General features: G+C 38.6%; 2 protein-coding genes and 1 long non-coding RNA gene across 3 annotated transcripts in view; 2 read left to right on the top strand and 1 right to left on the bottom strand.

Moving 5' to 3' along the window:
• Positions 1 to 27,772, top strand: part of LOC137267557 (COP9 signalosome complex subunit 7b-like) — a 519,024-nt gene that overhangs the window by 115,538 nt on the left and 375,714 nt on the right. The gene's annotated exons all lie outside the window — the stretch shown is intronic.
• On the top strand, positions 11,696 to 18,838 carry LOC137268542 (potassium voltage-gated channel protein egl-36-like). The gene is made up of 4 exons (XM_067803111.1): positions 11,696 to 11,772; positions 13,464 to 13,709; positions 14,930 to 15,151; positions 17,520 to 18,838. The coding sequence occupies exons 2-4, from the start codon at positions 13,488 to 13,490 to the stop codon at positions 18,486 to 18,488; spliced, it is 1,413 nt and encodes a 470-aa protein (XP_067659212.1). The 5' UTR covers positions 11,696 to 11,772; positions 13,464 to 13,487; the 3' UTR covers positions 18,489 to 18,838.
• Positions 20,699 to 27,772, bottom strand: part of LOC137267559 (uncharacterized) — a 192,136-nt gene continuing 185,062 nt past the window's right edge. The window contains exon 2 of the long non-coding RNA XR_010955009.1: positions 20,699 to 22,143. This is a non-coding gene — a long non-coding RNA (uncharacterized lncRNA). The remainder of the gene's footprint in view (positions 22,144 to 27,772) is intronic.

Below are 27,772 nucleotides of genomic sequence, written 5' to 3'. Positions count from 1 at the left end.
AGAAAGCAAGATGAACATAGTTTTACAATAAGATAATCCCCAGCCTTCTGAACAATAACATAACATAGGAGTAACCATTGATTCGAATATCTTAAAGAGGTTTGAACAGGAAATATTAGCAACATTCCTGTGGAAACCATTAATCGCTAGTATTGCTTTATTTGCCTGTGACGCTAGTACTATCCTTCCATGCAGTAATAATTCAAGGGGGTATCCCACTTCAAGACCGATCTTGAGAATTGATTTGTTGTTATTTGTCCCATAATCAACTGATGGTGTTCTGGTGAACACTGAGGTGACGGGAAACTGGGACCCCCCAGCCTCCAGACGACCTATGGCAGTAATTTCGATCTACAGCAGTGAGTAGCGACATAACGATATTCTTTCATTTAGCTAAAAAATGTCATTGCCCTCTTAAAGCAGAACGGCATTATTTAGGCAATGCACTGAACTACATCATCGCACATGTAGTGGACAAAGGGATGTTGGGGTCAAGACTGTGTCTTATTAGGCCATGTTCCTCACTGAGGGCGCCACCGAAACCGGAACTGTTTGCGATCTGATATGAACAGAGACGGTGCTGTTCGCGGTATGGCCTTTATTACTTGATGATTAATATTTTCACGAAACCCGAAATAATTGAAACATCCTTTAGATAAAACAAACATAGGCTGATCGATAATATCAGTCTTCAATTTGATCTTTTTGTATACATAACCTTAAAAGCTTTTACAGAATATCATACAGAGGAACAAGCAAAACTTACACATGATAATTCCTTATCAGATAAACATAACATATTACATAAAATACAGTAAACCCACCAAGTGTCTGAACCTGGGTATAACCAGTCACACAACAGCTGCGCGAGGAATACAGCTACATCCTCACGAATAAATGAAACATATATACACCCTGTGCAGATTAATCGAATGGCAGCAACAACAATACAAACAAATACGTTTAGGCATTCTCAGTTAATGAGAAATGCATAAAATATATTTCATGGTAAAACCCCGCTTCATTCTTACATTCACACATGATGCATTCGATCATTTACACAGTAAACATTCATACATTTGCACATAACACATTACCATTACACATTCATACAACAGCTGCAACTTACATAAAGATTAAGTTTGACATTGACATATAGCTTGCTGAATTATTTACCGTTTGTAAATGATTTCAATTATTATGCATTGTATTCTGCATGACCTAGTATTCACAAACTACCCAATGTTTACAATCTGACAAAGCGGCCATATTATCAAAACATAAACACAAACTAAACACAGCACGTGAATCTATACAAACTACAAAATGTATTGATAAATACTGACCTTAAGAAATGATCCCAAGAGGTTCGATACAAATGTCTAAATGTGCCAGACTGAACAGTAGAAATGTTCACTCTCAACTGATAACAAACTCAGGTTTAGGACAAAGGGGCAATAAGTGGCGCGCTTGGGCTGGCTATTGTCTGGCAGTGCTATCGGTGACTGTAAGCTGAGGGGGATTAAGAAAACTGAAGACTGAAGTATGCAATGTTTTAAATACGCTAAGCTGAATATTTAATACAGTTAAAACTAAAGAATAATAACAATGACTATATACAAATATTTCATCCTGTCACATCATGATCCCTCAGAACTGCACATGTATATTACGAACTGCTTTTTACTCCTTGGCATTTTCATGCAAGTTGGCATTTTCAAAAGTAAACGTGCATTAGAGTTTCCGAACAAAATGTGCTTGAACTACTACTACTACTACTACTACTACTACTACTACTACTACCACCACCACCACCACCACCACCACCACCACCACCACCACCACTACTACTACTACTACTACTACTACTACTACTACTACTACTACTACTACTACTACTACTACTACTACTACTACTACCACTACTACTACTACCACCACCACTACTACTACCACTACTACTACTACTACTACTACTACTACTACTACTACTACTACTGCTACTACTACTACTGCTACTACCACTACCACCACCACCACTACTACTACTACTACTACTACCACCACCACTACTACTACTACTACTACTACTACTACTACCACTACTACTACTACCACCACCACTACTACTACTACTACTACTACTACCACTACCACTACCACCACCACCACCACCACCACCACTACTACTACTACTACTACTACTACTACTACTACTACTACTACTACTACTACTACTACTACTACTACTACCACCACCACTACTACTACTACTACTACTACTACTTCTACCTAGACGTTTCTTTTTGGGAGGATTATATACAGTCTGTCTAACTCTTTCACCAATTCTTCGTGAGGTAAAGATTTCCAGTTGTCATGGAAATGTGGACTGGCCATTATTTGCGCCGTGTACGGTCTGTGTACATATGTGTTTTATATCCATCAGACATTGTAAGTATTTTTATCAATTACACAGTCGAGCAATATTATGCTTTACTCCTAAATTAATTTAAATATGTGTTTCGTCCTTAGCCAATACACGTATCGGATTATCGACTTTTTTCGTTAACAGCTGACAGCTGAAACATGTGATGTATGACGAATTAGTCATAGTTTGAATAAACACGCAGTATATAATCCAATAAATGTTGCACGAACGTTAATACATTTCCAGTTTGAATGTGATGGTGTGATGTTTTCCTGATATGGCACACACTCCCGGAAAATCTAAGCAGAAAATATAATCAAATATATATACAAACTTGCTACTTAAAACATATTTTTCAAGCAAGAAAACCAATAATATCGTCATGATACATCTTTGTTAAACGTTTTGTTAAAAAGTGTCCACAGTGAGTGTCCATACTGGTCGGAGAAGGTGAGTGTGCACCTGACACAAACACAGACACGTCAAAGGCAAGTCAAATGTTCAACATACACTCCTACAAAAAATGCAGAAGCCAGGGAAATACATCAAGTATAATGTATCAGACGTTTAATAAGACACGGTTACTTATACACGTGGAGCGCAACAGTGCAGTGGTAAAGCGTCTGCCTATCACGCTGAAGGCCCGGGTTTGATCTCCGATGCAGGCGCCCAGGCTGGTTCACAGCCTTAACGCAGATCTCCCAAAACTAAGACCTCCCAAAATACAGGAAAATAGCACACTAATTACTTGGGCAGTGCTGATCATCCCTAATTAATGAATGGCTTGGCCCACACATTCATAAAGTGGAGAACAAGAAGGGACTATGTGGCATCCTTGTCTAACACCAGTACAACAATCAAAATAATGAAAGCCAGTACTTTAAACGTATCTATTTCCAAAAGTGGAAACGGGTTGATACACAAGCAGGATACCATTTCTTAAAAACAGATAAAGTAATTTATTTCCGTATCGAAAGCTTTCTTGAAGACCACGAAGGCACAGTAGAATCTGCCCTTTCGTCGAGTAAATTGAATATTAATATGTTGTCAACTGTTGAATGATGTTGATCGATCAAAGGATAAACTGATAACACGCTGATTGATTAATTATGTTTATGCGAATTTAAATGCGGATGTGTCACAAGGTAGTATGTACATATACTAATCTATACTGAATACACCCTGTCGTGTCTGAGTCTGTGTAAAAACAACTCCTTTTTTTCAAAGGATTAACCGCCAATACATTGTTTGTTTGCTCTTTATTGGCTAACTAAATTACTTTTTAAAAAGAATGATAGACTTGATGCAATTAGTTGACAGGTGAGACTATACACCAATGTGAAAAAACCTGAAACGATACATCACTCTTTCGTATATTAGACTGTTAAAAGACACATCACTTGGGAAATCTGCAGATGAATGATATATCACTCATTGTTTTGTGGATATTGATGGATACGTACCCCGAACAAGGTAATAACCTGACATTGCTCCTATATTTTGTTTTGATTTTAATAACTGCAGTTTGTTTTTTATTAAGTTGTCGGAGGATTCAACAGATTCATTGTTTTCGTCGTGAAGTGTAATGATACAGTCAACATACACTAGGACGTGCGTGTAAAATTATGATTCACATCGGCGAACTATAAAATGTCTAGATATCACATTCTGTCATACATTCGCTATGAGTCTCATTAGATCGCTTCTTTTCAATAAGTTTCAAAATGCATTCAAGTATGATTACAAAGTAATTAGGATTATAAGGCCGACTATAAAGACCTGAAAAACGAAGATTTTATGGATATCAACTTCTTTATATGAGAACACAACGTTTCGGAGTTAATGCTTACTCCTTTATCACCTTGATCACCTGATGAAGGTCACCTGATGAAGGAGTATAAGCATTAACTCCGAAACGTTGTGTTCTCATATAAAGAAGTTGATACCCATAAAATCTTCGTTCTTCATTTCACTTCTAAATGCCCTTATAAAGACCTGCTTTGACAAGTATCTACATACTGGAAATTTACCGCGCAGCATTTTAACTTCGACCCCCACCGCGCTTCCGTGGAAGAAGTCGTTATGTTACAGGTTGTGGCGTCCAAATCCTTTTGGCCATGGTTCAAATACATATTTACCACTAGTAGAAAGTAGTTTTGATTTTCTAACGTAATGAAAACAAGCCTTAATCTCATTAATTTAAACGGACTTTATTACCCACGTGATACTTCGTAAAGGTGTTCATAACACCCTCGAGTGATTTGATTGGCTAATACGTGAACTTTGACATTACTGGTACTACTTTCATCACTCATTCCATTCATGATTTTCATTCAAAAGTTTTCACACCTGAGAGCATGCAAAACGAAAACACTTCTATGGAATTGGATACAATTTATTTCATTTAGTGTGGTTACTAGCATTATTTTCAATTCTATAATAACTCTAGTTTCTGTAATAAAAACGAAAATAAAACAATCTATAAAAATACGTAAACAAATACATCTAGTAGGTCTCTCATGAGTGTAAACAAATATGGCGTCGCCCGTAAAAGTTATTGATTCCGTCAAAACTGACGGACAATTGGTTGGAAGAGTTGTGAATATTATCAAGACATTGAATACCTTCTGCGTGTATGTTGTCAGGACTGCACAGTAACACACAACATCAAAAGACGAGCGGCTCTCTTGTATCTCTGTCACTGCCACTGTCTGCCGCATCCATTCGCGTCCTCCCACACAATCATTCTGTCACTTATTCTTATGTAGAGGTCAAAAGCGCTTCCTAGAATGTGAACACAATAGTCATGAAATCGATGTTGTAGGCTGCGTTTTCAGACCCGATTTTCGGTGGAGTCTTCAACATAAACATCGAATCTCGACAAGTGGGAATTCTAAGCCGAGATGAGAAGGCGTCACTGGCATCTTGCGCAAAGCGTCGCCGAATTATTTACAGTAACTCGTCCTCCGATGAAGAACATTAAGCTCAGCTATTTGAGACATACAATTCCCTGTTATTCACATTCAACTTTGCTGTTGAGTTTGCCGCTCCTAATTAAATGCTCCTTGGAATCTTCTTCTTATGGAACACTTCTCAACATGACGACTAGTCCGACAGTGATGGCCGACTGACGTTCAGGCAAGATTTAGGTCACGTAGTCAAGTTCAAAATATTTACACTTCACAAGTGTTTTGATGAATTACATTACTGCTTTTGAAAACAAGTCCTCACCCGAAAAGAATTAAATTTTGATTCTGACTTGATTCTGTCTTAATTAAATGAATGTTTATTTGCTTGTGATAAAAGGTGCCGTATAGGAAATACATTGCCTCTACGCAGCGTACGTTTTCCTGGAGTGAAGCGGTTGACATTCCAATCACCAATATGATGTATTAATCAGCGTTACATGGTTCTATATGGGAAAGCAAAATACTGCATTATTTTAACGATATTTTCATTTCTTAGAACGTGGATAATGAATAGGATACAAAACTCGTTCCCTTTTCATATCAAGTTTATATCCGGAGTAAAATAATTTGGGTTTGTCACGAGCTGCTTTATCTCGTGACAAACCAAAATTATTTCACTCGGGACATAAACTTGATATGAAAGGGGAAGCTCGTTTAATATCCTATGATTAGCCCATGACTTCACGATTTTCAAAAATGGCGGCGCCCTGTCTGAGGATAAATGGTATTTAAGTTTGCTTTCACCGACTTACAAAATCAAAATTACTTTCTTCTGATATGTACATATGATGGACAATAGGATTTTGTATAACATTGCTGGTAACATAACAATTTTACTCTTGGAAGCGAGGCGTTGGTCAATATAATATTACAATGATATTGTCTCTTCGACCACTACCTCGCTTCCGAGGAAGAAATCGTTATGTTCATGCAAAATCCTTTTAGTCAGCAATGTGTAGTAAGTAGTCTTGATTTCATAACTCAATGAAAACAAATCTCAATAGCATTTTCTATCCTGGAAGAGAGATGGGGCGAACCATCCGATTTAGTATATAGCACAGCCTTCCACAACGCTCGATTCACACACACAAACAACCCATTTAGCACAAAATGCGGGGTCCGGTGGAGATCTGTGCATAGTGACACCATCACCCGATGCCCAGGAGCAATTGACGGCAACACAACTCGTCGCCTGAGAACCAGAGTGTTCTAAGTCCCCAAAACATTGTTTCGAGATAAACGACCCTAAAGATTTGTATGTCTGCGGTTTGACTAATGTTATACCTAATTGCTTGAAACTTTGTATAGAGATGCAGTATGTCATGTAGAACCAGAAAAATCATCACATATCGCTGACATTGGTGACAAAAACCGTAAAATACCAAAATATTGATTGGAGAGAGAACAGTTATCTAAATTCAACGGAACTTTTACTTAGTTCCAGAGTGTTCTATGTGCCTCTAAAGGCATTAAAGGCCAGGAAAAACACACAGAAAATTATACAAACCAGTTGATGAGATGTTTATGTGTGTTTAAATAACACTTTGAACGACACAAAGACCAAAAAAAAAAAATCAATGGCCATTATTTGAAAACATGACCATTTCAAAAGGCACAACCAAAATTTGCTTCTAATAATTTGATAAGCAAATTTGTTAACGAGAAACTAACACGCAACACCTTTTACTTTGGATCACATATTTTGAGGTGTTATTCATCTTGTCATTCACATAATAGCCCTCAATAAAACATGTGTAGATAGTGGATTTGACATGTATCTAGTCAAGAGCTGTCAATAACAAATGTATAAATGTGAACTAACATCAAAGTTTATCTTAACATTATCTTGGAACAATAAACTTAATCAGTCTAGCTTAATGACCAAGAAAAACATCATTGTTTACTCTTTTTGTATCTGTATTGGAACTCCTCTAAAACACAAAATTGAATCTTTGACTGTAACATCACTACCATCTCATCATCTCAACAAATATTCTCTGCCGTAGTGTCAGCATTTCGTCGCATGAGAACCAGAGTGTTCTATTTCCACTTTTGGGAAAAATTAAGTTAGGGTGTCTAGGATAAGTATTGGGGTGTATTCTATCTCCAAATAAATTTTCATGGCTGTATGTGCCTTAGAAAGTGTTTTTCCAACAAATAACATAGGTTCTATCTCCAGAAATAAAACAGCTATTCAGTTCCAGAGTGTTCTATGTCATTAACTAATTGAAAGGCTCCATTTTATCACGTGACATGAAGATAGGACACTTTGGACCTAAGACCTTATCTAGACACAATGAAATGTTGAGTAACATTTTGACACTGTTTTCTTAAAACATTAAATATTAAGTAAAGAAAATGCTGCATAAGTGATAATTAACATTCAGAATGCTTTTTAACTTTTCATAATTATTATTATCAATATAAGATTTTCATAAATATCCTGTTAAGTTTTGAAATTGACCTCATTTCTGGGCTGAGTCATCGGAATTATTTTGCACATCTTCTGCAGCAGTTACCAGAGCTAAAACGTGATAGACGTCAAATATTTCAGACATGATTTAGCCTGTACCAACAATCAACGAATTCCTCCACGATAAAGTATGCAAACTCAGCTTCAGTAAATGTGTCGCCCAGGCTTAGATAAAAACACAAAAACTGTAGAGAAGAGAAGTATGCAATGCTTAAAAATTTAAAGCAGTCATCTAGAGTGAACTTTACTCCAAATGCCTCCAGGTTATAGTATTTCTTGTTGAACTGAATATTGTCATCAAGCTCCTGGGCGTGTCATGTGTGTGATTCACATTGAGGTGTTCCAGGTTTTTGCATGATTTTATAATGATGAAATCTGCATCACATAAATGGGTACAGTGTTCAGTATTTAATAGTTCCAGATTTGGTACACTCACAAGAAAGCCAAGAGTTGAAATCTACATGTGATTTATGTTCAACCATCGTAATGCTTCAGCCTGCAGCAGACCTGTTACAAATATGTAATCTGTAACTAATAGTGGGCAGTCAACTTTAGTGAATGGAATTTGTGAAAACCTGAAGTAGCGTGACCTTGAAAAGAGAGGTTGCAACTCAGTATATGTCAGTTTGAGACCATGAAATTCAGTATCTTTCTAAATCCGTGAGGAGTTCTGGATTAGTTCATTAGGTATTTTTTGCACACTCTACACACATTCAAAAGTAAATCTTGTATTTGTATAAAACTTCAAATTTGAATGAGGATCTCTTCTGATAGTTTTATCAGCATTACTTCAGAACTGCAAAAGATATGAATGTATATTTTTTTGAAATCCGAAAACGATGTTCTATGTCCTTGGTACACAGTAATATAAACACTTCATTTATTTAGAATCTTCCATTTCCATTTCAAAACTTAACAGGATATTTATGAAAATCTTATATTGATAATAATAATTATGAAAAGTTAAAAAGCATTCTGAATGTTAATTATCACTTATGCAGCATTTTCTTTACTTAATATTTAATGTTTTAAGAAAACAGTGTCAAAATGTTACTCAACATTTCATTGTGTCTAGATAAGGTCTTAGGTCCAAAGTGTCCTATCTTCATGTCACGTGATAAAATGGAGCCTTTCAATTAGTTAATGACATAGAACACTCTGGAACTGAATAGCTGTTTTATTTCTGGAGATAGAACCTATGTTATTTGTTGGAAAAACACTTTCTAAGGCACATACAGCCATGAAAATTTATTTGGAGATAGAATACACCATAATACTTATCCTAGACACCCTAACTTAATTTTTCCCAAAAGTGGAAATAGAACACTCTGGTTCTCATGCGACGAACTCCTATGACGTTACCACAGGGCTCTGGCAACCTGTCTGTGGTTTCGTTGGCGGGCGAGAGAGAAGCAGAGGGCTTTTAGGCAACTTTTAATCGCTCGGTATGAATTAACCACAAGTTTTTAAGTGTGAGTTTGGTGTTCCGCTTAAGACTAACCACAAGAAATTCATAAGGAATGGTTACTAGAGTACAACAATTCGGTTTATTTATAAGCGGACTTTTACTTTTATTTAATAACCATTTGTTTGTGATTTCAAAATAAATTATTCGCATTAACTTTGCAGATTATTTCATTAATTCAAAACAATCCAGACCAATAAAACAGTTTTGATTTAACACCATCTTCCATACTTGTACCGAAAGGTAAACAACAGACATATGTAAACTTGCATGTATTTAGACAGTAATATGTAATATTTATGTATCTAGGAAGCGTGAATCAATGTTCAGTATTTTAGATAAGGGTATTATTTATAATCTGTGTACCGACCAAAAACGGTTCGTGCAAGACAACTCATATTTGTTGCTCTGTGGTGACCAGTTGGTAAAAAACACATATAAAACACATGTATTCGAAGGGCAGTTGTTGAGCACTGTCAAGTATGCAACGATTTTTCCTCTGATTAATGAAGTTGTCACGTAATGATAAATAAACAGAAAAGCAAGAATACGCAAGTTTCGAAAAAGGACATCTCATAAAAGTAAGCGGTCATGCTTACGTCTTCTATTTAAAAAATGAACAAAAACAGAGTTGTGTTTCTTTTGCTGTTCAATATATTTAAAATATATATTTATTTCATTTCAGTAGCAAATACTAAAATGCAAAATACAGCATGTATCAGCATGTTTTTGATGACGGTTATAAATGACACAAATATGAAATGATTATTCGATGGTAATATGTATAATACGGTTTTAGTTCATGTTTTGGACTAAAGGCTTACAGCCTTTCGGCGTTCCTTTTTTTAGTCAAATCCAATTTTCAAACAATTATTCATTCTTTTTGTCCGGTACGGTACAACGTCATTGCAATACAGTACTGTAATCATCCCAACCCTCGAATTTCATTGCAGACGGGTCAGTAAGGAAATGGTAAGTGTTTTGAATACAGTCTTGTGGCTGAAGAATATTGACGATTTCTCGATATACAGGAAGCGGCGCTGTATTAAACACAAGAACAACACACAAGTGCCAATGAGTACACGTCCATGACATCTTGCAGACACTCCCTCTGGTGGTTATCAAGGTTTAATGGGCATTAATATTCTCACAAACAACGGTTTGTACATGAGATGCAATTGGCTCATGTTTCTTTAATCATTCTTCGCCACAAACAGCCAGGCTTCTTTATCTTAGAGTGTTGTTCTTTGCTTAGCGTATCTACACGTCCATAAAGCAAAATGTCGAAAATCATGGGATTAATTGTAAAAGTATACGTGTTTGTTGAATACGTGTGTAAAGATTTGTTGTGTATGTATACCCCGTCTTCATACGCACCCGGGTTGGGGTTTGGTTTGAGTGGGCAGGGAAGACGGTGCTGTCAACAAAACCCCTCAATTCCCTGTTTAGAGTTGGCATGTGAGAAAATATTCATTTCGAAACCAAGTGTTTCTAGGTTCTCTAGGTTCCCTAGGTTCTCGCAGAAGATCCGCGTTGGATTCCCCACATGGATACTTAGTAACCTCACTCACTCACTCACTCACTCATCCTTCCACTCACTCAAACACCCACCCGTCACACGACTGATACATCGTATGCCGTCTTTTGCGAATATCGATGCTCATGGTGTTAATCTCTTGGCCAATGATATACAGGCAATCGTGGTTTCTTTGGGCGGTGGGGTAGCCTAATGATTAAAGTGTTCGCTCGCCACGCCGAAGACACGGGCTCGATTCCCCACATGGGTACAATGTGTGAAGCCCATTTTTGGAATATGGCTAAAAGCAAAACAAAGCTTACTGACTCACAGCCGTGTCAAACGTAATTCACTCACTGGTTGTTTCTGGCTTTAAGATATCCCTCACTTACAACTAATTAAACATTCAATTCATCTCTCATTATTACCTGCAGTAAACCAATGGAAAACCCCCGAGATGCAAAACGTACCTGCTTGAACAACAAACCACAAAAAACAACAACAAAATTTCATCAACAAAATGACGGAAACATAAATTTCCTCTGATGTTTATTATCACGAAGCCTCTGGGAAATAATTAATATATAACGTACGCGATGAAACCAGTGTACCCATTCATCGCCGCATCTCTATTGACGTTGATGAGGAAACAGTCATGGATGTAACGACAGGTGTTTGTCAATGTATTGATCTCTCCATCAATTCATCAACCTAATCTCGGGAGTACTATACATTTGTGAGACAAAAGCTGCTAAGGGAGCACATCTTGGAGCACAGGTCAACATCTGTAGGATCACGGTTAATGTATCCGTGTGTATTTTGTAAGCATTGCCTACAGTGCGAAACAGTCTCAGAGATGAACAGGATTCTCTGAGAGACGGGTGTTGTCCTATTGCTCTTTTGAAGATGAAGACAGAGTCGGTATGTATGGATGTGTATGTATTAAGACCGATGAGTACGTTTATTTCATTTTTGTAAGGTTTTCTACCTGATCGTATATCGGTGGGGTAGCCTAAAGGTTGAAGTGTCCGCTCGCCACGCCGAAGACCCGGGTTCGATACTTATCCACCATGGTTACAATGTGTGAAGCCCATTTCTCGTGTCCCTCGCCGTGATATTATTGGAAAATGGCTAAAAGATTCATTCGTAAAACCACACTCGTTCGCTCACTGTCAGGGTGTATAAATGCTGGAAATGGTAGGGTCTGGTTTTGTTACGACCATACATATATAATCTTCCAATAAACATACGCATAGGTGCATATTTTTACGAATTTCATTTGCTGCCTTTAAAGTAAGATAACAATTATTATCCTGGATCAGTTGTAGACAGATTTCAGCACACAAGAGTAAATGCCTGTTAACATATGTAGCTTATAAAAAGATCAGTAAGTAGAGGTGTCAGTTCACAGCTGGGCTAGGTCAACCACATCGAGGCCGATCCTGCTTAGAACTGGTTCTCTGGTAAACACTGAGGCGACTTGTAATGGTACAGTGGGCCTCTAGACGTCCAGTGGCAATGTTTCCATCTACAGCAGCAGGTTGCGGCATTTAGCTACAAAATGCCAATGGTCGTCTAAAAACAGTTGGCCCATGCTTACGATTCATCAGGAAAGCTCTTGCATATTGCGAACCACTTATACTATCAATTGAAACCTGGGGAGTTTCGGCAAGTTTAAATATCTTGACTCATCTTTTACATAGTTATTGCCTTCCTAAATACTTGTAAAAGCTAAATTCTTCCTAAATACTTTTAAAAGCTGTACTGTGGCATTGAAAGATGTAACGCCGAGTCGTTTGGCGTTCTGTGACTTCATCAGAGAAAGAATATGATTGGTCGTACCTCAAGCTTAGACACAAATAGCTCTTCAAAAGAAAGGTTTAAAGCTATAAAGTGGTTCGAAGTCATCCCTCAAGTTTTTGTGAAGAGTGTTTGTCGATCTAAATCTTCTTAATGGAAAAGTGACAAAAAGTGTTTGTCAGTCTAAATCTTCTTAATGGAAAAGTGACAAAAAGTGTTTGTCGGTCCTTGTTTCGAGTTCATTCTGAAACATCAGAGGAAACAACCTCTGAAAAAGAGTCTTATGACCTTCTTTGCAATCTTGATAAACAGAACATACCCAACTGTATCTCAGAAGCTGATCGATGCTCACACTGATGATCACTGGATTGTGTGGTACAGACTCGATTATTCACAGACAAACGCCGCTGTGCTGTGCTAAACAGCCTAATCGATATCACACGGAACAACATTTGGCTGTTTTCTAAATGGAATTGTGTAATCATAGTTTTCGGCTGTAGAAACCGTACCACTCTACCCTTACCAGAATGGGGCATGAAGTATGTTGTCTGGACGACCAAATGTCTGTTTTCCATATTAGCTGAAGTCGGGATGGCTGAGTGGGTTAGATTGTGCTGGCGATTAGGTTCCTGACTCTGAGAGTGTGGATTCGACAAGGGGGAATGGATCACTTCAGACTACAGTTTCTGCTTACTAATCCTGACTAGTAATGCCAATTGGCTGTACATGCCAATTCCAGTATTTTAATCATTTTCTTACCAAGACACCAAAGTAGGGAGCCATTTAGGGGTAATAGGTTATAGGGGTAATAGTTTCAGGTATAGGAAGACGTGAACATGGATGACTACATCACCACTGTCAACGTGAGCGGACGTAGGTTCGAGATCGGGCGAGATGTCTTGTCCAGGTTCCCTGATTCTACTCTAGGGCGTCTGACGTCATCGACACAGAAGGAGGTTTTCTTCCAGAGACCAACAGCTGTGTTTAAATCCGTCCTTGGATACCACCAGACCGGCCACTTGCACCTACCAGCTTCTACGTGTCTTGGGGCTGTACAGGTAGGTGAAAGGGCGTGTACGTCTAGGTGACGTCTGTACACGTCTTTAGTGAAGGTGTGTCCAAGCGTGTTCAAATCTGTCCTCGGGTAACACCAATCCGTTCACCTGCCAGCTAAGGGAAGAATTTGAAGGTGTGTATTTATATCTGTCCTTGGGTACCATCAGACCAGGTACCTGCATGCATCTCGGTCCTGTACAGGTAAATGAATAGTATGAAAGTAGGTATTCACATCTGTCCTTGGCTGCCATCAAACCAGGTACCTGCATGTGTCCCGCTGCAGTAAAGGTAAGTGAACAGTGTGAAGGTGTGTATTCATATCTGTCCTTAGGTACCATCAGACCAGGTACCAGCATGTGTCTCGGTGCTGCACAGGTAAATGAATAGTGTGAAAATATGTATTCATATCTGTCCTTGGTACCATCACACCAGGTACCTGCATGTCTCTCGGTGCTGTACAGGTAAGTGAAGAGTGTGAAGGCGTGTATTCAAATCTGTCCTTGGGTACCATCACACCAGGTAGCTGCATGTCTCTCGGTGCTGTACAGGCAAGTGAATAGTGTGAAGATGTGTATTCAAATCTGTCCTTGGGTACCATCGGACAGGGCACCTGCAGCTGCCAGCTTCTGTGCCTCGGAGCTCTACAGGTAGGTGAAAGGACTGAGTACGTCTGCGTGAAGGTGTGCGAATGTGTGTGTTCAAATCTGTCTTGAGTATCATCAACCCGGTCACCCACTTGTGCTAGCTAAGCGAAGAGTGTTAACGTGTGTACCATCAGACTGGACACCTGTATGTGTCTCGGAACTATACAGGTAAATGAAGAGTGGGAACGAATATATTTATATCGGTCTTTGAGCACTATCAGAACGGACACCTGCATGTGTCCCGGGACATAACAGATTATGCTGTGGATATGTACGTCTAAAATTTAACATCTGGGATACCAAATGTCCAGGGCACCTGCATGTACCAGTTTCTGTGTGTCGGGGCAGTAAATCAGTGTTCCTCACTGCCGTTTAGGTTTTTCCATCTCATCGAACGCCTGCACGTGTCGAGTAATTAACGGTTGGTTACGTCGTTCTACTGTCACACATAATTAATGACATTGTTCACTGAAAAACATGTTTTACCAATCTACTTACATGACAAGTAAACCAAACTTCAAACATTTAGATATGAGCAGTTCAATGAGATTTTGGTGAAGTCTGCGTTGTTCTCGTAGGAGGAATTGGAATTCTGGGGCTTCAACATGGACGACGTCGAACCGTGTTGTAGACGTGCACTTAACGGTTTTCAAAGACAGCAACATGAGGTGAACGAGTTTCAAAAGGGGGCAACACTAGCGTTCATCGAGCCCAATAGAGAGTCCACGTCAACCTTCGAGAAGGTCAGGAATTGGATATGGAAAGTGATGGATCGACCGTTTTCATCAAACTTTGCAAAGGTTGGCCATTGTTTGCAAAGTAGTGAAATGTTGTGACGACATATTATTTTTGGACTGAGTGTTACGCAGTTTTGAGCAGTATACCAGCAATATCACCAGTATACCAGAAATAGGCTTGTCACAACGCATTTATGTGGGGAATCAAACCCGGCTCTTGGGCATGACGAGCAAATGCTTTATCCACTCGACTACCAGACCATCCTATCATTGATGACAGCAGTATGAAAAGAAATACTTTTTGCAAGATGTTGTTCAAACCTTTCATTTTGATGCCTCGAAGCATGTCCTGTTGCGGTACTCGTGGAATACGTCTTAACATTCTCGTCAAGGACATTCTCGTTAAACACCATTTAACTAGATCTATCGATCATGCGTGTTGAAATTCCTCGTATAACCGAGTATACTTCAGACATGAACTCATTTTGTATTACATTAGCAAGAAGTACAACTTAAGTATGTGAGTAAACAAAATGGATTCTGGCTTTTGCTTCAAGTTGCCCGCACTTCCGAAGCATTCAACAAACTTGTGATTGAACTTGGAATGAAGTGTTGACAAATATACTGCTGATGTAATAGTGCTTCATGCAAGCATATGGTTTCCATGGGAACCAGACTAAGATGTATTCAAAACCATTATTGAAGGCAGTACCTAACGAAAGTAATTGTTTTTTTTAACATTTTCAAAAAAATATATAAAAATACAATCAATATGTTCGTTGGCTTAAGTTGAGAAATTGTATTGATTATGCGCTTTAAATCGTTTACAGGTTCACATACGTTTTATCAGTGTTCCGTACTCTGTGTTACCGAGGATTCCATAGTGCTTTTAAATACAACATCAAATCATTAGAGTGCTGATACTGGTACTGAAAGCGTGTACAGTATGTGTACAGTACTTGTATGTACAGTTAGGACCCGTGTACATGCTTGACGTCAAATGCTATTTAGTGGAACTTTGTATTCCAGAACGCTCCTTCTCATAGTGGTTGTTGTTAGAAATGTCTACAGATTTACAAGATCGGTCTTTAACAATGGCCCCACGAGGATCAGGGTGAGAATTTATCTCCAGCTACCCATGCTTGTCGCAAGAGGTCGGAATCGAGTAGTAAGGATCTCTGTTTTGGTTGTTGCGTGTCCTATTTTCGTTGCTGGAGGCGGAAATTGTTGATTACCGGATTCGCCATTCTTGACTGTAATATTTACCGACCGTTTTCTTATCGGTAGCACGTTGCTGAGCACCGTTCTTTCTTTCTTTCTGATATTTGTAACCATATTGTCATTAATTACCACTGATTGTATTTTGACGTGTAGGTACACCTTTGTCAGAGTGACATTGCATTTGAGCTCGTTTACTAATTATATACACCGCTTCATTGAGGTAGTATATAGTCGCTTAATACGTATCTGTGAAACACAGAATTCAACAGAATTTCATATTAGTTGTCAATAGTCTGTAGATAACTGCCAGTGGTTACTGCATATACAGAAGGGCTGGTATACCACGCCGAAGACCCTGGTTCGATTCCTCACATGAATACAACGTGTTAAGCCCATTCCTGGGGTGTCCATCGTGATATTGCTGGGATACTGCTAAAAGCGGCGTAAAACCATACTCACTCACTCGCTCTATTTCGGATACTTCCCAAGGTTAAGATGTCTTAACAGGAAACGACTCCGCTTGAATCGAGTGAAACCAAACCTCACATGTCACTATCAGCTGACTGAGGATACCAAAATAAACCAACGCATATACTGGCATACGGTAGGAGCTTGCTTTAGTATTCTCCTCACAGTTCATCTTCTCTGTCTCCTCTTTGCTCGTCGTTTTTCATATTTAATAAACGGGAGACCATCAACCAAAATGTCATCATATGATATCAAATTTCAAAGTGATTGATCATTCTGAAATTTTGAATGATATCATGTCATTGCACTACCTCGTATTTTGCCTGACTTTTAGGATGACTTTTAGGATCCGATTAAGCTATAGTGCTGCAATGTAATGCTGGATGACGCTATTCTAGTAATTTGATGGCCAAGTTCGGAATTTGTTGATGTTAAGATTTGTTTGTTTGTTCTTTGTTTGTTTTTGTTTTTTGTTGTTTTTTGTTGTTGTTTTTTTGCTTTGTTTTTTTTGGTTTTCTTGTTGATAAACGCCGCACTCAGCAATATTCCATCTGTTAGGGGTCGGTCTGGATATAACTGAATCGGATGGTCAACCAATTCAAAGAGCTTGACCACCCGATTCCATGACTCGCCTTTTAAGACAAGCGTGGGTTGCTGAAGATCAATTCTAACGAGTCTTCACGGGCACAAATAAATACACTATAACTAACATATATGCAGAATGCAAATGTTTGTTTTTCAGGTATACTTCTTCATATCGTGCCTTGTGATCATCACATCAACCCTTCTGATAGTTCTGGGAACGCTGCCTCAATTCAAGAGCACCCTGATGAAAGAACATTGGAGAGAGTACTTCGGAGAAGACTATTTCGAAGAGTTCTACGACAAGATCAGACTCGCGGATGAAGAAGCTGACGACGAGGATGTGAACGAAATAACTGAAAGATACAACAAGACAATTGACGACATTCTAGGGAACTTCAGTCTGCCCAAAGACGTTCATGTGAAGAACGAGAACTTTGAAGTGGTTGGTTACATCTGCACCGTATTCTTCACCTTGGAGCTTTTGTTGAGGCTCGGCTGCTGCCCAAGCTTAGTCCGTTTCTTCAGGTCTCTACTCAACATCATTGACGTCCTCGCAGTTATTGCAGCTCTTGGTAAAATCCTCGTCGAGCATGTGTCGGTCGCTGAGAAATTCAAACATTCCCACCTGGACATTCTTGAGGGTATGTTAGTCCTTCGAGTTTTGAGACTGTTCCATTTGACGAAGCATATCACTGGAGCTCGGGTTCTGGTCTACGCTTTTAAATCTTCGTTCAGCGAAGTTGGATTTATGGCACTCCTTATTCTCATTACCTCCACCGTGTTTGGAACTCTGGTGTACTACGTCGATTCTGACCGTATGCAGACCATACCGGAAGGATGCTGGTGGGCTGTGATCACTATGACAACAGTGGGTTATGGGGACGTAACTCCGTCTACTGCTGTTTCTAAAGGTGTTGGTGTGCTGTGTGCCTGCATGGGAATCCTAGTACTAGCAATAACTATGCCACTGTTTGTCAACAACTTTATAACATTTTATTCCATCGCCAAGGAAACATCCAACAAGGCGCAGACCACAAATACCGAACAGCAGGTCACCTTTTCAACTGTTCATCCTCTTAAACATGGCGTTCTAGATCCGAGTAAGAAATCAGAAGGATCTAAATAGTTGCTGAGTTACATTTATCATTGAACTGAATCATCTGTGCATGACGTCAGTCTGTGACACATATGCATGTATTTCATACCCAAAATGACATAAGTATGTAAATTAGATGTGCAAATTACCTTGTCCGTTATTAATACATATTTGCCGAGCCTTTGCCCGAGACTTAGAGTCGGTTGACACTGCACATATTAAAACATTTTTTTATGAATCTTTCATGTTTATGTTGGTTTGCTGTATCCATATAGATTCAAACCTTGAAAGAAGCTATGATGTAGACATGTCTACATGTGGGCTTAAACCCATAACAATAACTGTTTCATACTGAAACGGCAATATTCCAGCAAAATGCATGTAGCCTCTGGAACTACATTAATATTGCAATAAAAACGTTTACGCGATTTCCTCATGACCTTCTTCTTCTAGGGGCACAGATTGTCCAGTACTGGTTAGGTCCCCTGGGCACAAGGATCCCATAACACACCTCAAAACGCGTACACTGATGTCATGATGTCAATCACTAGAATCTGGTGACCATCATCATCGACCCGTGAAGGCTCCCAGTAGAACAAGCCTTCAGCAACCCATGCTTGCCATAAAAGGCGTCTATGCTTGTCGTAAGAGGCGAATAACTGGGTCATAAAGATGGAATTGTGCTGAGTACTGGGTTAAATGGAATAATGCAGGTTTCACATGTTTACCTCTTTCTTGAACCCATGAGATCAGTGCACGAATCAGGAACTGGACCTCTAGTCCGTGGCGAAAAAAAACATCAGTGGTGCCAGTAAAAATCCAAGTAACTGGTCCGACTGGCTAGTGATCAATGGGTGGGTCAATGTTTATATATCACTATTTCCGACTTGTTAAGTTATAATGCACTTTTAAATCATGCAAGATGGCCTGATACATGATGGTATTGTCAAGTTTTTGTAATCTATTGGTTTGTGTTTACTATTTTACCCAACTGCATCGGACAAACCTGGAAACATTAGTGTACCTTGATCCAAAACTGTCAGTAAAAATTAAAAAATTACAGACCTGTGAAGACCTGGGTCAGAAAACATTAGTGTACCTTGATCCAAAACTGTCAGTAAAAATTAAAAAATTACAGACCTGTGAAGACCTGGGTCAGAAATGATCTTCAGTAACCCATGCTTATCTCCACCTGTGAAGGTCTGGGTCAGAAATGATCTTCAGTAACCCATGATTAATAATATTATGTGTACACTTCCATAGAGCTAGTTTCCAGTGTAATATGATACTGCTCGAAAGCACTTGTGAGCAACAAACTGTTCTGGGAATACACATTGTGTAACTGTAGAAGACTTTAAACAAATGAGTCTTCACTAGTGATTTGAATTATTCAATTTCAGGGGCACTATTATTTCAAGTGGGAGGGAGTTTCACATCTTGGGGGGGGGGCTTAGATTTCGAAACTTCTTTTGCCAAATCATATCTGAGCTGATGGAGCTTCAAAAGACACTGGTTTAAAGAACGTCAAGTTCTCTCAGGTTTGTATTCTTGGATGAGATCAGAAACATATGGGGAGCATCGCGGGGGATGGCACAGAATGTAAGGGTCAGCACTTTTAACTTGATTCTGTCCTCTACTTTGAGCCAGTGGAGATTTTGCAGGATTGGGATGATATGTTCTGATCACCTGGTTCTTTTGATCAGTCTTGCAGCAGACTTTTGGACTTTCTGAAGTTTAAAAATGCGACGTTTTGACACCCCAAGAAGAAAGAAGTTGCAATAACCCAGATGAGTGATTACACAGGCTTGAATGAGCAAAGCTATTTTTTTATTCCATTGAATGTTCATGTAAGTCTTTTTGCAGACTCAGTTTACATGGCATTCAGCACTGAGTGAGGAATCAAACATGACACCAAGATTTCTAGCCTCTTGACATGCTTGTCTCCACCTGTGAAGGTCTCTCCACATGTGAAGGTCAACATCAGCAGTGATCTTCAGTACCCCAAGCTTGTTATAAAGCTAACACAATCGGCTGGTCAGGTTCTTTGACTTGGTTGACACACATCGTTGTATCCCAATTGATGGTTGTGCCATTGATCACTGGATTGTCTGGTCAAGAATCAATTATTTAAAGACCACACCCATATAGCTGGAATATTGCAGAATGGAGTGCAGCGTAAAACTAAACTAACTCAGTTCCTCAGTGCTTTCAAGGGAAATTGTAAATAATAAAAAACACCATAACCTCTGCAGGTTTATTACAGGGAAGCATTATTACACATTATTAAACCTCAGCAGAAAATAAAAAACAACAAGGTTAACATGACCATGAAACAAAGTTCATATACAAACGATTTATTAATATACTATGTAAAACAAAACAATAGAGAGTTTGTTAGGGATGAAAGAGAAAATATAACATATTCACCTTCTCAAAAGTTGAGAGAGTGTATGACTTTGAATCAAGTCTAATTCCAGGTTTAAAGATGTAATCCTTACTAAAGCTTTTAATGTCTTCAATTATAATAAAAATGTACTGTCATGTTAAAACTGTCATGGTAACCGTATCTTCATAAGGAAATGTGGAAACAAGAATAGTGTTAGGCTAACACTTAGTCCCTGAATATATATAATTTTAATGGGAACAAACCTATTTAAATCACAACCTAGTCCCTGGGAGACTATTTTGAACCAGAGGAAATCTAGACTTTCTTCATTAGTGCATTAGCACTACAGAGAGGGTTAGGTAGTACGGAAAATAATGTGTTTCAGAGACTGAGAGAGAGACAAGAATAATATTTTGAAAATCATCTTTGGCAAGAAATCATCAATGCTGTGAGTTAGTGAGTATGGATTATTCTACCAATATCATGTGAGTGAGTGAGTGAGTTCAGTTTTACACCGCACTCAGCAATATTCCAGCCATATGGCAACAGTCTGTAAATAATCGAGTCTGGACCAGACAATCCAGTGATCAACAACATAAGCATCGATCTACGCAATTGGGAACCGATGACGTGTCAACCAAGTCAGCGAGCCTGACCACCAATCCCGTTAGTCGCCTCTTATGACAAGCATAGTCACTTTTTATGGCAAGCATGGGTTGCTGAAGGCCTATTCTACCCAGGAACCTTCACAGGTCCAATATCATGTGAGGGAAATGAGGAATGGGTTTCACACATTGCACCCACATGGGTCTTTGTCAAGATGAATGAACACTATAGCCACTAGGCCACCACACTAGCCTTTAGTCTAGTGGGTAATGTGTTAGCAAATCACATGATTTGGATTCCCACATGGGTACAATGTTTGAAGCCCATTTCTGGTGTTCACACCATGGTCTTGCTGGAATATTGCTACAAGCAGCATCAACCTAAACTCAGTCATACTCACGGTGATCACAGGACAATCAGCAACAGCACATAGAAGTACACAGGTGTGGACAAATGTATGTCACATTCAAAGGTCTTTCACTTGTATAGCAACAAAGGTAGAGGTGGGTGTGAAGCTGCTTGTGACTGTCCATACCTAACAGTGAGTGAGTGAGTGAGTGAGTGCGTGAGTGTGATTTAACGCCACATTTAGCAGTATTCTAGAATTTTATGATGGGGGACACCAGAAATGGGCTTCACACATTGTACCCATGTGGGGAATCAAAACCGGGTCTTTGGTGTGACGAGCGAATGCTTTAACCACTATACCACTGCCCATCCACTCATAATTTGAAATGGCTACTCAATCAAACCAGTGACCCTGATACTGGGACTGTCATAACAAGAGTTATCCTAGTGTCAGCCACACTATCGTGGGCGGATACGAGGAGGGCAGGCGGGGTGCAGAAGTGTGCACCCTCTTTTTGCCCTGAAAGTTTATTAAATGACTGTTGAAACTCTCATTAAAATGAAGTGTGCACCCCCCTTTCTCAAAAAGCTGTATCTGCCCCTAGTGTATAACGTAATATGCTTTTCAAACGATAAGTTTTGAAATATTTTTTTCTGAGAACTGTTACATAGTGGGTAAAGAACAGAATGTTTCATGATTATCTTTGTTGTTCAAATTAAAATCTACACATACTTTCATTCACAACAAATGTTTTCTTTTGATATTCAATGGCACACTGCAATACAATATATAGCATAAAAATGACAATATTATCCGACTATGCGACCTAACTTTGAGATTGCTTTTATCAGAACCATAACTTTTATGTTTTTATGTAATAATGTTGAAAATATGTACAATATGAAACTCTTCACCTCCAAAAATATCACAATACATATCACAATATGAGTACGTGATTCACTATGTACTTCAATACAGTCTGTCTGCCAACACACAGCCCCAACTGACACAACATCAGTTGTGCTGAAAATGCTACCAGAAGACCACCAGGTACAGTACTAGCTATCACAATACTAATTAACACAATAAATACACACAGACCTAATTAAGCAGCCCTGTGTTTAGCAATGGTAGGTGTTCAGCACGTACATAAAATTTCTCAAGCTGACCACAACAGAGCTCTTCTGACCTGTATATTCCTTTAAGTCACAAAAAATGACAAATTGACTGGAATCCACTTAATTTTATGATGCTAATTGCTTATTGAAAAAAAGCCCACTGACTTTCATACAAAACCACGTCTGTATGAGTATGGCCCTGGAATGTTGAATTTACTGGAATTTATTAGTGAATGTGAACATTCAAAATGTCATTTTGTGACTGTCCATGTGACTGTATAATAGCTAGCACTCTCCTTCTCATACCCCCATCAGCCTCCTGATCCTATGAAAGTCAGTTTAGGCCATTCCTTGTGTAAAGCAGGTTCCAATTCCCTTTGGAATTTGGATCCTTCTGTTGCACATGCTGACCAATCATGTCCAAGATATGCTCCAAAGGGTTAAGATCGGGGATCATTCAGTTGTGAGATTTGTCAAGAGGTGCTCAACTAAATTCCTTGCATACAAGACTCAGATCGTACAGGTAATCAACTCACACACAAGCAAATATTGAACATTGATAACTGTATATGCATCACTTATTTTGGCTTCTACTATCACCAAATCATCAGACAGTGAGGGATAACATCATAGATTATAGTACAGGCAGATGAAAATATTACCAGTTGGGACAAAAAGACCAACTGATACACATCAAAAGGATTATACCCTATGTCAAAGCCAATGACACTGAACAAATTCAATTTGTATTTATTCTGCAAACTTTTCTGTCATAAATTATGAACCTCCAATTTGAACGGCAGTGTTCAAGAATGCCAAAGTAAGTGAATTTAGTCTTACACCGGATTTAGCAATATTACAGCAATATCACAGCTGGGGACGCCAGGAATGTGTTTAAAACATTGTACCCATGTGGGGTGTCGGACCTGGGTCTTCAGTCTGACAAGCCAACTCTATAACCATTGAGCTAGTCCACTGCCTCATTTTGCTGTCCCATAACCCACATGCACGTGAAAAAAGTAGAGTCACATTTAGTATATACAATGATGTCAACCCTTACGTTTGTGACAAAATTATTGCGATTTTGACAAATTAATTACGCCATTATGCTTAATGTGTGACATTATGCTTTTCTACTGGTTCTAGGAAAATGAATAAAGTGGATAAAATTTCACAAGGAAGTGTTTCATAACGCACTCATGTACAGGTTAAGAAATGACCTTACACCGATAGAAGTAGCTTATTCTTAGAATCATGCTCATTCCAATTAATTTGTATGGAATTAAAGTATCTTGTGTCACTTGACCAATGAGTTTTGATACATGGCGTTTCATCATGATTGGTGACAGGTATTTCTGTCTAGAATATTCATTTTGTCAAAATGTGCACTATATCGAAGCGACAGAAGGACAAGCATTATACTTTTGGGGTCAACATTACGCTTTTTGGTGTCTTTTTGATTTTGACACTTAGGCCCAAAATAGGGTTGACATCTGTGTATATATGACACGTGGATACATAAAGATATGTAAAAGATACATACTAAACAAGATAAATGTATAAACATACACAAACACTTCATGAATGCTTGCATCCCACTTTTGTGGTCTTATTGCTTTTTCTCAATTTTTCTTTTCTTTTTTTTTCCCAACATGTAGAAATCATGCAGGCTTCTTAATGCAACAAAATGTCTACCCAAACAAATGAAAAAACACCAACATTCACATGTATACACTAACAAAAAGACAGGGGAACCTGAACTTTCAGTTTGGATAGGAGGTATAAGCATTAACGACGACAGACATCACATGAACACTGCACCCTTTCTCCTTATTACCACCTCTAAAACACAGCGCATGGGATGCACATGCACAACACAACAGCCCCATACATGTGCATCAAGTGTCATTCTTAATTTTGACAGTTTCCAAGAAGGTCCGTAAATCACTGTAGACCATGAATTTAGTGAGTGAGTGAGTGAGTTTAGTTTTACGCCGCACTCAGCAATATTCCAGCTATATGGCGGCGGTCTGTAAATAATCGAGTCTGGACCAGACAATCCAGTGATCAACAACATGAGCATCGATCTGCGCAATTGGGAACCGATGACATGCGTCAACCAAGTCAGCGAGCCTGACCACGCGATCCCGTTAGTCGCCTCTTACGACAAGCTGAGTCGCCTTTTATGGCAAGCATGGGTTGCTGAAGGCCTATTCTACCCCGGGACCACACAACAGCCCCATACATGTGCATCAAGTGTCATTCTTGATTTTGACAGTTTCCAAGAAGGTCTGTAAATCACTGTAGACCATGAATTTAGACAATCATCTCGCATCACATGGTTGTTAGTGATGTGTCTAACTGATTTTTGATTCTAAAAAATTGTACATGTGTAAATTTCATGTCACACACAAATCGTCATTCAAGATTAATTACAGAACAAATAATTATGGTCATAAGGAACTGCAAGTGGTGATGTGATCTCAAAACATTCATTATTATCATGTCAGCACTGATTGATTACGATTTATCTCACAATTTTTTTAATCACAAGTTAAAAATGAAACTCCCCTACTTTTTTTTAAAAAGTACATTAACACAATGTAAAAGATCATAAAAACTAAACAAAAAAAATCTGCATATATATGTACCCAAACCTAAACAAAATCACCATACATTGTATATCTGCATGCCGATTGTTGTCAGACAATTTTAGGGTTACGAATCATTTTCTATCCAGGTTAGTTTATCATTTCCTACACCGTTTTCTGTCTCGAGGTTTCAAACAGAATTTGATACCCTCAACATTGATTGCTTTCATGAAATAAGCATATGGTCTTGAATTTAGTAAAACACGTTTCATGTCTGGGTTCGAAATCTTAACATAGATACATATCCTATTCAACAATGAACCCAACAATACATACAAATTGAACTCTTAGGTTTACTCTCAAAGTGATAACTGCTGAGTAATGTTTACAGTAATCAACAAAGGTGTTAACTGGTTAAGTGGGAATGAATTTCATAGAACACACATACCTATCTAATATACAATTCAAGGTGTGTTCATGCAGGGTTTACATGACGCAAAAATGTGGGTCCAATACACACATACGTTGAGCATGGATGCAGAAAATATAATTCAGTGCATCCTGATGGACCCACAATACTTTTCATTGTACAAATTACACATCTATGACTGCAAAGTGTTTGAAGGTTTCATAAAGGTGTTACATGCATCATTTCATAGCTCAGCATATGATCAATGACTAATTCCAGGCTCAAGTGAAATCTGCAAAACATACAGTCCTCTACAGAGTTACTTCACAGGACCCCCACACTGCCTGCAATGCACCACCATTTCTCATGATGCATGAGATGAACATGCACAACACAACAGCCCCATACACGCGCACGAGGTGTCATTCTTGATTTTGACAGTTTTCAAAAGAAATCTGCAAAACATACAGTCCTCTACAGAGTTACTTCACAGGACCCCCACACTGCCTGCAATGCACCACCATTTCTCATGATGCATGAGATGAACATGCACAACACAACAGCCCCATACACACTCACGAGGTGTCATTCTTGATTTTGACAGTTTTCAAAAGAAATCTGCAAAACATACAGTCCTCTACAGAGTTACTTCACAGGACCCCCACACTGCCTGCAATGCACCACCATTTCTCATGATGCATGAGATGAACATGCACAACACAACAGCCCCATACACACTCACGAGGTGTCATTCTTGATTTTGACAGTTTTCAAAAGAAATCAGCAAAATGCACAGTTCTCTCAGAGTTACTTAACAGGACCCTCACACTGGCTGCGATGGGGGATTGCAATGCTTGTGAGTCGAGGTAAAAGTTGGTACATGTAAATGTACTTCTGTCAGGTTATAAAATTATTTGAAGAAGGAAGTCAAGGCTGTTAGTCGAGACAAAACATTTTTCAGACAGTATATCAACACAAACAATTGATTTGTTAATCCCACAATACGTAATAATATATTAAATTTCAAATTTTATCCCATTAAGAATTTCAACAATGTATTGAAAATATTGTGTAAAAATAATCACTGAAGCCCTCCAGACCCTATTCCATTGATCTTGCTGTCATTGTTTAATCATAGAATATTGGTTGTTTTATTATTGCTAACGATCACTACAGTGCCAGTGGCTGAATGGATAGTATAAATGCAGGTCTACGCAGGTAGCAAAAGTACTGGAAGTCTCCATGGTTCAAGTATGGTGATCTACCTTCAGTTGTTGGCGGCCTGTAGCCCATTTTTATATAGTATTGCCCCAAAATAGTTTTCTAATTTTCAAGGTATTTGCTTGTGAGTTCTTAATCATTTTGTGATACTCTATTACTTTTACCATCCTTCGTTGATAGGGATTTATATATTTTATGTAAGTATTCTGCATGTAACTTTAGTTTTAGTTGTGATATGGGTGAAATATTTCCGATGTGACTATAAATCTTAACTCAGTCACTTGCTTTTATTGAAACACACAACTCCTCTACAATGCCACAACACTGACTATCACTGCAACATACTATTTCGTATTACTCTTTTTCAGTAAAGTACAGATTCTAGTATTTCTTTTGATTTCGATTCAATTCTACACTTTCAAAGTCAGCGCCTTATCACCAGTACACAGAGTCAGCCACCTTCAGAGGTGCCAACCCCAAAGTGATGCAAATAGTACTAGTAGTTTCAAGGATCAAAATTAGTAGTTTGACCATAAAATTAGTTGTCAACTAAACACTTAAAATCTTATGGATTATGAGAAAGATATGACACTAATCATGAGTGAGGCTTTTATTTCACATACCTTCAGCACCA

Source organism: Haliotis asinina, chromosome 16, assembly GCF_037392515.1.
Source record: "Haliotis asinina isolate JCU_RB_2024 chromosome 16, JCU_Hal_asi_v2, whole genome shotgun sequence".
In the NCBI taxonomy this organism is placed as follows: domain Eukaryota; kingdom Metazoa; phylum Mollusca; class Gastropoda; order Lepetellida; family Haliotidae; genus Haliotis; species Haliotis asinina.
Note: the sequence above shows the minus strand (reverse complement) of the source record. Positions and strands in the feature narration are given on the sequence as shown.

Coding starts and splice junctions, on each gene's coding strand:
- LOC137268542 (XM_067803111.1), top strand. CDS start 13,488: ATGGATGACTACATCACCACTGTCAACGTGAGCGGACGTAGGTTCGAG. Junction 13,710..14,929: donor CGTGTCTTGGGGCTGTACAG/GTAGGTGAAAGG, acceptor TTGTTCTCGTAG/GAGGAATTGGAATTCTGGGG. Junction 15,152..17,519: donor TTTCATCAAACTTTGCAAAG/GTTGGCCATTGT, acceptor TTTGTTTTTCAG/GTATACTTCTTCATATCGTG.